This window comes from Mirounga leonina, unplaced genomic scaffold (assembly GCF_011800145.1).
Source record: "Mirounga leonina isolate KUSES-001 unplaced genomic scaffold, KU_Mleo_1.0 Mir_168, whole genome shotgun sequence".
Taxonomy (NCBI): domain Eukaryota; kingdom Metazoa; phylum Chordata; class Mammalia; order Carnivora; family Phocidae; genus Mirounga; species Mirounga leonina.
Window position 1 is genome coordinate 59,499,259 of NW_023270426.1, and position 15,095 is coordinate 59,514,353.

The 15,095-nt window shown below is 37.1% G+C and overlaps 2 protein-coding genes across 3 annotated transcripts in view; both read left to right on the top strand.

Moving 5' to 3' along the window:
- The window catches only part of POLR3G (RNA polymerase III subunit G), a 42,915-nt gene that overhangs the window by 22,470 nt on the left and 5,350 nt on the right, over nucleotides 1-15,095 (top strand). The window contains exons 6-7 of one of the 2 annotated variants that reach the window (XM_035014844.1): nucleotides 8,131-8,213; nucleotides 12,384-12,530. In XM_035014844.1, coding sequence (XP_034870735.1) covers nucleotides 8,131-8,213; nucleotides 12,384-12,530 — 230 coding nt within the window. The remainder of the gene's footprint in view (nucleotides 1-8,130; nucleotides 8,214-12,383; nucleotides 12,531-15,095) is intronic. The other variant, XM_035014845.1, reaches the window with a different exon arrangement.
- ADGRV1 (adhesion G protein-coupled receptor V1) overlaps nucleotides 12,467-15,095 on the top strand; it is a 556,689-nt gene continuing 554,060 nt past the window's right edge. Inside the window, exon 1 of the mRNA XM_035014847.1 lies at nucleotides 12,467-12,530. The gene's annotated coding sequence lies outside the window, so the exon portion shown is untranslated. The remainder of the gene's footprint in view (nucleotides 12,531-15,095) is intronic.

The window sequence follows — 15,095 nt, forward strand, 5'->3', positions numbered from 1 at the left end:
GAGGGTTCCCCTTTCTCTGCAGCCCCGCCAACATCTGTCATTTCCTGACTTGTTCATTTTAGCCATTCTGACTGGTGTGAGGTGGTACTACATTGTGGTCTTGATTTGTATTTCCCTGACGATGAGTGATGTTGAGCATTTTTTCATGTGTCTGTTGGCCATTTGGATGTCTTCTTTGGAGAAATGTCTGTTCATGACTTCTGCCCATTTCTTTGATTGGATTATTTGTTCTTCTGGTGTTGAGTTTGATAAGTTCTTTGTAAATTTTGGATACTAGCCCATTATCTGATATGTCATTTGCAAATATCGTCTCCCATTCTATTGGTTGTCTTTTGGCTTTGTCGACTGTTTCCTTTGCTGTGCATATATTTTAAGTTTTTAACTAAAACATTTGGAACTGGTAAAATTTGGGAACTGTTAAATTAGAACTTTATGTTGTACATAAAATACCAAAGTGAAAGTTTCCAATGTGTTGTTCTTTCATAATTCCACTGAGTAAAAAGTTGTTGAGCATCTGCTATTGCCAGACACTGTGCTAAAAGGAATAAAACAGTGAGCAAAGTGGGAATAATCCTTGCCCTAATGGGGCTTACAGTCAAATGGAGTAAAAACATTAAACAAAAGCACAGTGTCCTCATTGGGAGGTCAGGGGAGTTCCTTTGAGGACATGGAACTGGAAGTCAAGATTGCAAGATGAGTAGGAGTTTACTAAGATTTGGTCAAGGGAAGAACATTGGAGAAAGACCAGGTTTGTGAGGGGAAAGTCATGAGTTCAATTTAAAGGTGGTCTTTAAGGTTCCTTTGAAATATACCAGTAGAAATGTTAAGCATGTTGTTGCATACAGGGGGGTGGACCTCAAAATAGATAGTGATCAGCATAGACACTATAATTGAAACTATGAGGAGGGAAGGATGAAATTGTCTAGGGAGAAATTAGAGAATTAGAAAAAATGAAAGCCTAAGCTTGGAGGAATGCCAAAATTTAATAGGCTGGTAGAGGAGATTTAATCAGCAAAGAAAGGAGATGGAAAGAAAGAGAGAGGGGTGGGAGAGAGGAGAACCCAAGAGGGTAGAGTTACAGAAGCGAGAATGCAAGAAGTAGAGACTATTTCCTGGCACCTGGATGGCTTAGTCAGTTAAGTGTCTGCCATGGGCTCAGGTCATGATCCTGGGGTCTTGGGATTAAGCTCCATATCAGGCTCCCTGCTCAGTGGGGAGTCTGCTTCTCCATCTTCTTCTGCTCCTCCCCCTGCTTGTGCTTTCTCTCTCTCTCTCTCTGTCAAATAAGTAAATAAAATTTTAAAAACAAAAAAGAAGAGACTATTTCAAAAGGTGATCAACAGTGTTAAAAGAGGTTAAACAAAGTTGCTGTGAGGTCAAGTAAGATAAAGATTGGAAAATGCAAACTAATTTTTGACATGTTGATCATCGTTGACCTCAGTGAGAGCTTTTTTCTTTTTTTAAAGATTTCATTTATTTATTTATTTAGAGCATGTGGCGGGGGGCAGAGGGAGAGGGAGAAAGCGAAACTCAAGCAGACCCTGAGCTGATGTAGGGCTCAATCTCACAACCCTGAGATCACGACTTGAGCTGAAATCAAAAGTCGGATGCTTAACTGACTGAGCCACCCAGTCACCCCTCAGCGAGAGCTTTCTAAAAGATTTGTAAGGGTGGAATTCAGATTGGAATAGGTTAAACAGTAAATGAGAATTTCGGAAAAGGGGACAGCTAGCATAAATGAGTGTTTGGGGAATTTGGATATAAAGAATAAAGAGAGAAAAAGGGAAGTAGCCAGAGGTGTGTGGGTCGCTCAGTCGGTTGGGCATCTGTCTTCAGCTCAGGTCATGATCCCAGGGTCCTGTTACCCAGCCCTGCATCCCTGCTTCTCCCTCTCCCTCTGCCACTCCCCCTGCTTGTACTCTCTGTAAAATAAATGAATTAATTACTTAAATTTAAAAAAAAGGGAAGTAGCTAGAGAGGTTAATAACAATGAGGTTAGAAACTAAGAGGAGAGAAGAAATTCCCCCACCCGTTGCCCCTCTCTTTTTATAGGGATGGGTATTTTGCATTTTGCTTTTTAATAGACTTCATTTTTAGAGCAGTTTTAGAGTCACAGGAAAATTGAGCAGATGAGTACAGATTTCTCATATGCTCTCTGCTACTACACATGCATAGTCTCCCCCATTATTAACATCCCCTACCAGAGTGGTACATTTGTTACAATAAATGATCCTACCTTGACATATCACTGTTATACAGAGTCCATAGTTTACTTTAGGACTCACTCTTATTGTACATCTGTGGGTTTTGGCAAATGCACATGACATGTGTCCACCATTGTATTATCATAGAGAGTACTTTCACTGCTTTAAAAATTCTCTGTGCTCTGCCTTTTCATCCCTTCCTCCTCCTTACCCCTGGCAACCACTGATCTTTTGACTGTCTCCATAGCTTTGCCTTTTCCAAAATGCCATATAGTTGGAAGCATACAGCATGTAGCCTTTTCAGATTGGCTTCTTTTACTTAATTATATGCATTTCAGTTTCCTCCATGACTTTTCATGGCTTGACAGCTCATTTTTTGTTAGTGCTAAATAATATTCCATTGTCTGGTTGTGCCACAGTTTATTTATCTATTTACCTACTGAAGGTCATCTTGATTGCTTCCAAGATTTGGAAATTATGAATAAAGTTGCTATAAACATCCATTGTTGTGTGGACATAAGTTTTCAACTCCTTTGAGTAAATACCAAGGAGGATGATTGCTGGACTATATGGTAAGAATATGTTTAGTTTTGTTAAGAAACCACCAGACTGTCTTCCAAAGTTCCTCCACCATTTTGCATTCTCACTAACAACCAGTGAGAGTCCCTGTTTTTACACATCCTGGCTAGCATTTGGTATTGTCAGTGTTCTGGATTTTGGCCATTCTAATAGGTGTGTGGTAGTATCTCACTACTGTTTTAATTTGCATTTCCATGGTGACATATGATATGAAGCATCTTTGTATATGCTTACTTGCCATTTGTGTATCTTGTTTGGCAAGATGTCTGTTAAGGTCTTTGGCCCACTTTTTAATGTTTTTTGTGTATGTGTGTATTCCAATCAGATGAAGAGATAGGTAGGGCAAAGTCTAGAAGGGTTCCCAGCACAGGAACTTCTGTCCCTGTGGACCTGGGGTGCACCACCTTCCCAGTATGTGGATGTGCTTACCAACCTGGAAACTCCTCAAATCCCCATACTTTGGGGATTTTTATAGAGACTTCATCATATAGGTATGATCACTCATTAACTCAATCTCCAGTCCCTCTCCCCTTTCCCAGGGAATGGGGAATGGAGCTGAAAATTCCAGTCTTTTAATCACGGTTTGTTCTGTCTTGTGACCACCCTCCATCTTGAAGCTATCCAGGAGCCCACCAAGAGTTGCCTCCCTAGAACAAAAGACACTTCTATCACCCAGTAAATTCCAAGTGATTAGGAACTCTGTCAGGAACCAGCTTCAAAGACTAAATATTAGAACAAAACATGCTCCTAGTGTTCTTATTACTTAGGATATTATAAGAGTTTTAGGAGTTCTGTGCCAGGAACCAGAAACTGAAACCAATATATATTTTTTCCCATTATTTCACACAGTCCTTTATCAGATATATCTTTTGCAAATATTTTCTCCCAGTCTGTGGTTTGTTTTCTCAGTCTCTTGACATTATCTTTTGCAAGGCAGAATTTTTAAATTTTAATGAAGTCTGACTTATTAGTTAGGTCTTTCATAGATCATAGCTTTGGTGTTGAATCTAAGAAGTCATCACCAAACTCGAGGTAATCTAGATTTTCTCCTACGTTATCTTTTAAGAGTTTTATAGTTTTATAGTTTTTAGTTTTGTGTTTTGCATAACTCAAAATGTGATCCATTTTGAGTTAATTTTGGTGAAGGGTGTAAGGTCTACCTAGATTCATTTTATGCATGTGGAAGTTTAGTTGTTCCATCACCATTTGTTGAAAAGACTATCTTTTCTCCATTGCACTGCCTTTGCTTCTTTTTCTATATTTATGTGGGTCTATTTCTGGGTTCTCTATTCTGTTCCACTGACCTATGTTAATTCTTTCCCCTTTATCACACAGTCTTGATTACTATAGCTTTAAAGTATGTTTTTAAAGTCCAGTATTGTCAGTCCTCCAACTTTGTTCTTTCCTTCAATATTGTGTTGGCTCTTCTGGATCTTTTGCCTCTCCAAACAAATATTAGAAACAGTTTGTTGATACTGAAAAATAACTTACTAGGATTTTGATTGAGATTGCATTGAATCCATAGATGAAGTTGGGAAGAACTATCATCTTGACAATACTGAGTCTTACTATCCATGAACATGGATTATCTCTCCATTTATTTAGTCCTTTGACTTCATTCTTCAGAGTTTTGTGGTTTTCTTCATATAGACTGTATACATACTTTGTTAGATTTATATCTAAGTATTTTATTTTGGGGGGTGCTAATGTAAATAGTATTAGATTTTTAATTTCAAATTCCACCTGTACATTGTTGGCATATAAGAAATATATGTTGACTTTTGTGTATTAACCTTGTATCCTCAACCCTTCTATAATCACTTATTAGCTTCCAGAGTTTTGGGCTCATTCTTTCAGCCAAAAATTGACCTTTGTGTATTAACTTTGTATCCTGCAACCCTTCTATAATCGCTCATTAGTTTCCAGAATTTTTGGCTCATTCTTTCAGATTTTCTGCATAGATGATCATGTCATCTGTGAATGAAGACAGTTTTATTTCTTCCTTCCCAATCTGTTGAAAGCAGTGGTAAGAGAGAACTTTCTTGCCTTGTTCCTAATCTTAGTGTCAGACTTTTCACCCTTAAGTATGATGTAGCTATGGAGTTTTTTTTATAGCTATTCTTTATCAAGTTTAGGAAATTCCCCTCTGCTCCTTGTTTACTAAGAGTTTTTAGTCATGAATGGGTGTTTGATTTTGGAAGGTTGAACCATCCTTACATACCTGTGCTAAGTCCTACTTAGTCGTGATGTATTTATTATTCTTTCTATACATTGTGGGATTGGATTTGGAAATACTTTGTTGAAGATTTTTGCTTATATGTTCATGAGAGATATTGGTTTTCTGTTTCCTTTCTTGTAATATTTGTCGGGTTTTGGTGAGGGTAATGTTGGCCTCGTAGAATGAGTTAGGAAGTATTGCTTCATCTCCTGTTTTCTGAAAGAGATCCCCTCCCCTTTTTAATAGCTTTATTGAGTTAACTTTGACATATAATAAAATGCATATATTTGACATATATAAATATACATGTCCTAACTTGTATATATGAATATATAATTTGGTAAGTTCTAACATATATATAAATTAATATTTTTATTTTGTTTCATCTCAGAACTACAATTTATAAGAATATTTAGCTTGCTTGAGTACAAAATATTATATTTTAAAAAACCCAAAATATTGTATGTTGAGATATAATAGTTTATCTGCTGTCTTTATACCTTTGGCTTTTATCGGGCAAATATATTATTTTTACAGTATAATAATGTGCATTAATGATACTGGTCATGTCCTGGTGGATCACAGATTTGTAGCAGACTTTAAAGAGCCAAAAAGAATGTATCTGATTTGGAAAAATTATTATTTTCAAATACGTCCCACTGACTGCTCATCCCTGGGACTATATATACACATTGATTATTAGTAAGAACGTCCAATGTGTCAGAATTTCCATTTGTTAAAAAATAAAACAACCACCACAAAACTTTCTGTTTCCACTCCGAGCTTTTTTTTTTTTTTGCATATTGTATAATTTTTGTGTTTTATTCCTGATAAACTTATACTCTCTCTTTTATTAAAATGATCTCCACTGATTTACATGAAAGTAAACAGTACCCAAAGAGCCAAAGGCTGAAAAAGTTTGCTTTTTGAAGAACCAGCTATTGGCAGGTATTGAAAGAAACCAAAAAATTTTTCAAATATATGTATGTATTTGGCCAAAGATGGGGAAGATAATGCATGTTTTGGGGTTAAAACAGTATTAACAAATTTTGGTAATTTTTTTTGAAGATTTTTTTTTTTAGAGAGAGAGTAAGAGACCTGGTGAGTGGGCGGAGAGACAGACGGAGAAGGAGAGGGAGAGTATTTTAAGCAGACTTCCCGCTGAGCGTGGAACCCAACTCTGGGCTCTGTCTCACAACCAGGTCAAAACCAAGAGTCGGACACTCAACCGACTGAGCCACCCAAGCATCCCAACAAATTCTGGTAATTTGACACTTCTCTCCCAGTTACACATAATAGAATTTGTGATTATGTAAAACCAGATTGATAAGTTGCAAAAGATGCTTAGGGGCCTTTTGGCAACTGACTTTCTTAGTTAAAAGATCAGTAGCTTTTTATTTTTATTTTTTTAATTTTTTAATTTTTAATTTTTTTTTTTTAAAGATTTTATTTATTTATTTGACAGAGAGACACAGCGAGAGAGGGAACACAAGCAGGGGGAGTGGGAGAGGGAGAAGCAGGCTTCCCACGGAGCAGGGAGCCCAATGCGGGGCTCCATCCCAGAACCCTGGGATCATGACCTGAGCCGAAGGCAGACGCTTAACAATTGAGCCACCCAGGTGCCCCATTATTTTTTTTATTTTTAAGGTTTATTTATTTGAGAGCGAGAGAGAGAGCAAGCTGGGGTGAGGGGCAGAGGAAAAGAGAGAATCCTGAAGCCGACTTCCTGCTGAGTGTGGAGTCTGACATGGGGCTCAATCCCAGGACCCTGAAATCATGATCTGAGCTGAAATCAAGTTAGCTGCTCAACCAACTGAGCCACCCAGGCACCCCAAGAGATGAGTAGTTTCTAATAAGTTTATTTACCTGACCATATTCTATAATACCCATTTAACAGACTTTTGTGTTAGGAAACTTAAGTAATTCAACAAAAGATTCTTAGAGAAAAAGACTTCATGTGTGAGTAAATTACATTCTTAGCTGATGTTTTCTGGCATCCATATTATAATATATATTGAGATCTAGTTGATATATGATACTACATTTTATGTGCTACAGTTCAAATTAAACAGTCTTTACCCTCAAGGGGAGCAGAGAAAGTTACCCATTATTAAATGTTACTTTTTTCCTGAGCAAAACTTCACAAATATATATGTTGGGGTTCTGAGCTCAGTGACTCCCTGGGGGGCAATTTGGTATAACACAGTAAATTGTAATTCTGTCAGTTATGGGTCATCCACCACAATCTAGAAATTTCCTCTTCTGTAGGTTAAATGTTAATCTTTAACAAAATTACATCTTTCTGAGTCATATTTTCCTCTGTTACCAAGTAATTTCTAGGTATTTAGTTTGATTTTGGGAAAGGACTATTGTACTTTTTGATCACAATGGGGCAATTTTGTAGCATATCATAGTGCCTTGGTAACTGACTGGCTGGATCTATATGTGAAATAATTCTCCATTCCCTGCAGTTATAGAATAGCCTCAAATGCATTATTTTATATATGGCTTAAAAAAAAATCCCAAAGCCATTAAAACATTTTATTTATATTGCTTTGAGTTTTCAGATTCATATAATGGGTGTGATTAGTTGAACCATTTTAATCTTCATTCCAAAGACGAGGCTTATGTTGCAGGAGTATAATTCCTTTCTCATTTCTTTAACCAGTGACAAATGCATATTTATTCTGCACTTGTTTTTTATTTTCCAAACCTGGTCAAATTGCCCTAGTTAAAATAAAGTACACTGATCAGTGAACAGGAAGCCAATGCAGATGATATATTGGTGAGAGTCTTCCACTGGTCCTCTGATGCTTCTACCTGATGTAACATTTTAGTAGTTTAGGCCTTAATAACATGACTTGCCAGTACAGATTTTCAGTATTGGTAAGATATCTGGTTACAATGTTAGAAAACATCCTATTAAGTGATTATCATTTACTCCTCATCATGGAAAATTGGTGAGGCGTGCTGACTTACTTTGTTATTCTTTAAGAAAATCAATTCGGTCTGCAAATTATGTGAGTGCCCGCTACGACATATCACTATACTAGACAGCATATGAAAAGGCAAAGATGTAATACACAGTTGCTGTTACAGAAATATGTGTTAACAGTGGTTTTACTTCAGCAGGCCCCAAACCCGAAAAGGTGAAAGATACGGGCAAAGGCGCTTCACTCACTAATACTGCGGATGTGTTGAAAAAAATCGAGGTAAGGTTTTCTTCTTGCTATACGAGCAAGCTGAAAAAGCGTCATGCCTCCTTTCACCTTCTTCAGTCTTTCCACCTTCTCTCACTTTTAATAATATGTGGATTTGGCAGAACCAAGCCCAGCACACAGGGTACCTGGAAAGATTTGAACATTGTTGGCTGGGAGATAAAGAACCTCCATCCTGTCCTTCTTCACCACTTACCTGTCAACTTACCTTACCCTCTGTCAGCTACTTCCTTTTCCATGTATTGCTACTTTCCCCTTACATTGGAATTATGTATGGGAAAGAAACACGAAAGAGTTACATACCAAAAATGTATTTCTTTTAAAAAACCTCTCATTTTTTTCCTATTATTATACATGTGCTTTTTTAGTGCTTTTTTTTCTGTCTCATGGTATGTGTAGAAGATTCTATTGAGAAAAAAGCACATCTTACAGAACTACTTTTATACCTTCATTGTTTTTAATATTTCAAAAATAGAAAGATAAAAAATCCAAAATGTTAATAAACTAAAAATTTGCCCTCCCATCCCTCTCCCTAACCATCCAGTTTCCCTCTTGTAGACAACCAGTATTGCCAGTTTCTTATAGCTAGATCTTTCAGAAATATTTTATGCATAACAAATAACAGGTTTTTTTTCTTTTTAAAGACAAAAACTAGCATATTACATTCTTCTGCATTTTCATTTTATCACTTATAATCAATGGAGATGGCTCTATGTCAGTCTATAGAGTTTGCCTCATTCTTTTTTTTTTCTTTTTTTCCTTTTTTGGCTGCACTTTAAGAATGAACCATAATTTATTTAACCAGTACCCTATTGATGGACCTAATGTTTCATCTAGAATTTTGCTATTATAAACAGTGCTGGAGTGAATTCATATTAAGTATGCCATTTTACACCTATAGAGTAGATTTCTTGAAGTGGATTTCTTGGGTCAGTTGTTATGTGTATTAGATAATATGGATAGATATTGACAGATCACTCTCCACGGAAGTTATGCCAATTTATTCCCACTGTCCATGCATATGTTACCTTGCCTTGATGGTAATGATAACGATGATAATGATAACAGCTAGCACTTATTGAGAACTTACTATGTACCAGGCTCTTCGATGAAAGCTATTTACATACATTATGTCCTGAAGACTTCATAACAGCAAAGAGAGATGGGTAATATTTTTCCTTACTTACAGATAAGGAGGTCAAGGCTTTAAAATTTTTACTTGCCTGGTCAAGTTGGCATTGCCATGTGATAACAGAAACTCATATTTTTGTTATTTTATTTTTTGGCCAGTACTTGAGCTGGAGATAACATATCTGAAAATAATGCCAGGAGGATATTGAAGGAATAGTGATAACTGTCAGTTTAACTGTGGTGGGATGATGGATGGGGTTGCAGAACTAGCCAACTTGTATTGATTGAACACAGATTCTGACTCTTCTTAAAGCTTCCTGGAAAGAGGTTGCTAAGATGACATATGCTATAAGGAAGATTGATCAGAATATGGTTTCTCATCAGAACAAATTGTGTTTCCCGATTTTCTACATTTAAACACCTTTTTCATTTTGCACATTGTTAAAATTGAAGTTTTAAATCTGGAACTCTAGATGAGTTTGCTTTATTATCTCTCAGTTAAAGAGCAAAATTAGCTTCTGGATGTCTCTATTATTGTTCATTTCTTCACCAAAAGTAGTTGTAAGTTTTATTATAATAAAACTTCTGTGGATGGAGAGGAAGTAACAGTCAAATCTTGATTAATGTGTGAATAATCAGACAGCAGTAAACTAATATTTGAGCCTATGTCTGCTTGACTTACAGGAAGCTCTTTCTATAGGTTAGCTGCATATTATTTAAACTGGAAGAACTATTCCCTCTCTATAAGTTAACTGTTTGCAAAGTGTTTTCACATCGTGTTAATCACATTATTCTTAAAACAAATCTGTAAGGTAGTAGTAAATAGTTAAATCTCACAGAGGAGAAAATGGAGACTAGTAAGTAGACAAACCAAAACTAGTAGCTTAGCGCAAAAAGAAAAAAGTAATGAGACAATGTGTGTGGCTCTGTGATCATTTTTTTTAATTGCATAAATCTACTATAGGTAACCGACTTAAGTATTTTATGGGCTTGATTTAGGTCTATGTGATACAAATAAAGTTATTACTTTTTTAAAAATATTCAAGGTTACAGTAATGGATATAAAGACTTTCCTAGTCCTACAGAGCAGTGAATGGTTTTTATATTTTGAAAACATGTTCCATAGTTGGTTTAAATATGTTTATTGCTAATTATGAAATAATAGCTAATAGCAGGATTTTTCAGATATAGTATATACCCTGCACAGAGTTTAGTAAGTATAGCACTGCAATTCCCTTTTAACTACACAAAATTTATGGGTTGTAAGCCTCTTTACTGCAATTTGATTAAAGTAGAAAAGAAAAAACTCCATGTTAATGTCAACATAGCATCATTATATATGGGGGTGTGTGTGTCTGTGTGTTTATAGACACTTCAGAAGATTGATAAACACTATTTTGTTTACTTGCAATTTTCCAAAGGGATTGTCAATTGGAAAAATTTGCACTCGTTATATTATAGTAATAACTCATATAAGGCAACATGGGTCAGTGTGAGGATAAATCATCTTATGTCTATTACCTTGGTTTTATTTGTTCTGCCTCAGTGGGATGAGGTAAAAAAAAAGGTGGAATTTGAATTTCTTTTTAAGATTTTATTTGTTTATTTGACAGAAAGAGAGCACAAGCAGGGGGAGCTGTGGAGGGAGAGGGAGAAGCAGGCTTCCTGCTGAGCAGGGAGCCCAATGCAGGGCTCAATCCCAAGACTCTGGGATCATGATCTGAGCCGAAGGCAGACGCTTAACCGACTGAGCCACCCAGGCACCCCAGAATTTGAATTTTGATTAGAAATTGAATCTGATGTAGTGTTTTTATTGCCTTTGATTTCCTTAAATTCAAACTTGAATATAATTAAAGGGATTTTAATCGGAGGGGGAGACGAACCATGAGAGACTATGGGCTCTGAGAAACAAACTGAGGGTTCTAGAGGGGAGGGGGTCGGGGGTTGGGTTAGCCTGGTGATGGGTATTAAAGAGGGCATGTATTGAATGGAGCACTGGGTGTTATACGCAAACAATGAATCATGGAACACTACATCAAAAACTAATGATGTAATGTATGGTGATTAACATAACATTAAAAAAAATGGGGGAAAAAATAAATAAAAATAAATACTTAAGAGCCAGTAAAGGAATAGCTAAATTGTAGTCACTCCAAATACAAAATGTTTTCTCTCTATATGTAATCTACAAAGCAAATATAATAGGATGGAGCATTTGCAGCCATATGAATTAATGTTCTGAGTATCGTTTAAGAATAATCATATCTTAGCTAGGGCGCCTGGGTGGCTCAGTCGGTTAAGCGACTGCCTTTGGCTCAGGTCATGATCCTGGAGTCCCTGGATCGAGTGCCGCATCGGGCTCCCTGCTTGGCGGGGAGCCTGCTTCTCCCTCTCCCACTGCCCCCTGCTTGTGTTCCCTCTCTCGCTGTGTCTTTCTCTGTCAAATAAATAAATAAAATCTTTAAAAAAAAAAAAATCATATCTTAGCTAAAGTGATCCTGTGCTTTAATTATGAGTATTAACATAGGGATACCTGGCTGGCTCAGTTGGTAGAGCATGCGACTCATGATGTCAGGGTGGTGAGTTCAAGTCCCATATTGGGCATAGAGCTTACTTTAAAAATAAATAAATAAATACAACATAGACATTTTTGAAATGTTACCATTACATTCTTTTTTCTCCTTTTATGTTGGAGAGATAACAAAATAGCATTCTGAAAGTTTCCGTCTATGAACTGAATCAACTCAGTATTTTAGGAAGGAGGTAGGATACAAACCATAAAAATAAAGCATTGTGCTTAGAGCTGATACTAAGCCATCCCTGAGACCCAGTTATGAAGTAACAAAATCAATGAAAATACTAGTATAATGACAGGACAGAGAGTTCCTCCTTTGTTGAGTGAACTCACAGTTTCCTAGGTAGTGGCCTGGAGGATTAGAATAAGGTGAATGGTAATTGTGTTTTCTTGAAGCTAAGCAGGGAGGTCAAAGTCTAGTGGTTTCCATTTAAATTAATGAAGTTCATTTATACCAGGAATTGGAAAAGAGAGGTGATGGTGAAAAATCAGATGAGGAAAATGAAGAGAAAGAAGGAAGCAAAGAGAAAAGTAAAGAAGGCGATGAGGAGGAGGACGATGATGCTGCAGAACAAGAGGAATATGATGAAGAAGAGCAAGAAGAGGTAATAAAGTTACTAAGTTTAAGGATTATCTAATAAGTAATCAGATATATGCTATATAATTAAAATAACAAACCAAAACCAAGTTGGGATATATCATTATCACCGGTATCAGTTCCTTAGTGTCAGGAGAATTATTATAGCATTGAGATGATACCAAACTGAATCTAGGAGGTAAGAGTAACTTGATAGACAACTTTGTAAGTGGAAGTCCACAAGTGAAGCAAATTGATCAGATTAGTTTAAGATTTATCTACATAAAATTTTAAATCTGCCATTACTGTAATTAAGGACTTAGTCATTTAGGGTCTGAAGAGGAAATCCCTGCCATACCATCATCAAATCCCAAAGTGCATGTGGACACTGCCAGAGAACAGTTAGGATCTAACCTCCAGTATCTGACTGAGTTAGGACTTAGTGGTTTGAACTTGGGATTTCTAACTTCTAGAAACATGGTGCCTTTCAAAATAAGCTAGAGCCAATCAGGGTGTTTTTGAGCAGGGTAACTTTGTTGGTCACAGCATCTTTGGGACTTAGTAGACACCTCATGCAGTAACCCTATGCTGGGAGTTTCTTCTCCATGGAAGTAAACTTTGTCTTCACTCCAGTTCAGCTTCCCACAGGATGCTGAATCTTTTCTTTACCTGAAACTGGTATAACTATGAAGTCTTTATTATATGCTTTAACTCGTTTACATTAAATTTTGGATTGCTTTGGAATTTATATTGGTGTAAAGAGAGAGGTATGGATCCGTTTTTATCTATTTCCAAATGGTTAGCCAGCTGCTAACCTCGTTTATTAAATAATTTGCTTTCTTCATTGATTTGCAATTCCCCTGTATCAGCTATTAGATTTCCACTTCTACTTAGATGTATTTCTGGGACCTGGTTTTGAACCATCACTCTGCTGTTCCTGTTAATAGAAGCTTCTGATTATTTGTTATTTCTAGGGAAGGATTTTCCTGAGTATTCTTTATTCTTCCAGACAACTTTTAAACATTTTAAAATTAAAAATACCACGTTGTGTCCAACTTTCTTTCCAGATCATTCACTTTTTTTATCCCTGCACTCTGACGTGATTGAGACTGCCAAACCCCTGATTCTCTATTTCTCCTTTACTGGTTCCCTGTCTTAATCTCCTTCCCTAAGGGGCCTAGACCCTTGCTCACCCTTTGACTGCTTTCTTGCCATTGCCCTTGTCCCTTGTCCTCCCCGCACACATTTGAGATCAAGGTAACCTTCAATCAGTTCCACTCTCTCCCCTTTTCCCTCCAAGCCACCTGTTGAGCTTTTCAGAAACTGATGCCACTGAAGCAACAGTCACCAGCCCCTTTTTGCTGGCAACGTGGTCTCTGTGTTCCTCCTTACCATGTCCTCTGTCCACAACAATTATTTTAGGTCATCTCTTTTCTTCTTAGTCCCTCTCCTTGACTCCCTTTCCTTTTACTCTTAGCAGATGATAACCCCTTCATACAGAAAATGAAGCCATCAAGAAGAAACTCCCTTAATTTCATGTCCTCTGCCTTCAAACGAAATGTCTTTCCTCCTCCTCCTTTTTTTTTTTTTTCCAGTGGAAGAAATAGGCTTCACTGTATTTGGGGCTAATTGTCCTGCCTTTGGGGGGTCTGTAATCCTTATGTCCTTTCCCTTTTCATATTTTCAATCTCTTTTCCTACTCTTCTGTTCCACTCATGCATTAAAACATGTTCATCTCTCATTGTAAAGTATGCTCCCCACATCCCTTCGAAGTGTCCAGCTGTCTCCTGGAAAGCTGTTTAGCCGGCTTTGCTTCACACGCCACCCCCCCCTCCGCCCCCCTCCGCCCTTTAGTTCTTTTCATCTGATTGCCACCTATGTGCAATTGAAACTATTGCCACCACGTTCACCAATAGATTAATTTGAGGCCTTATTTCACTTTTCTGCAACATTTAACACTGCTCACAGCTTCATTGTTAAAATATTTCCTTTATTTAAATTCAGCAACTTGGGCGCCTGGGTGGCTCAGTGGGTTAAGCGACTGCCTTCGGCTCAGGTCATGATCCTGGAGTCCCTGGATCGAGTCCCGCATCGGCCTCCCTGCTTGGCAGGGAGTCTGCTTCTCCCTCTGACCTTCCCCCTCTCATGCTCTCTGTCTCCCATTCTCTCTCTCTCAAATAAATAAATAAAATCTTTAAAAAATAAAAAAAAATAATAAATAAAATAAATTCAACAACTTAAGGCAATTATGGCATCAACTATATGCCAGGACATAGGCAAATGTTGCTTTTCTTGGTTTTTGTGACACAACCCTTCTTGTTTTTCTCCTATTTCTGATAGCTTTTCATGGTCTCTTTTGAGTTCTCTTCTTTCTAATATTTAAATGTCAGTATTCTTCAGATTTCTTCCCTTGGATTTCCTTTTCTCTCTACAATCTCCCTGACTGCATCCCTATCCAAAATTTTAGTTGCCCTAGAAATACCTTTTACTCCTTACTTTTTTTTTTCATTCACTGTATAGTAATTGTACACCATGCATATGCTTGGAATTGTACTAGGCAAGGGGAGTATCAAGAGAAGATACAGTTCTCTCA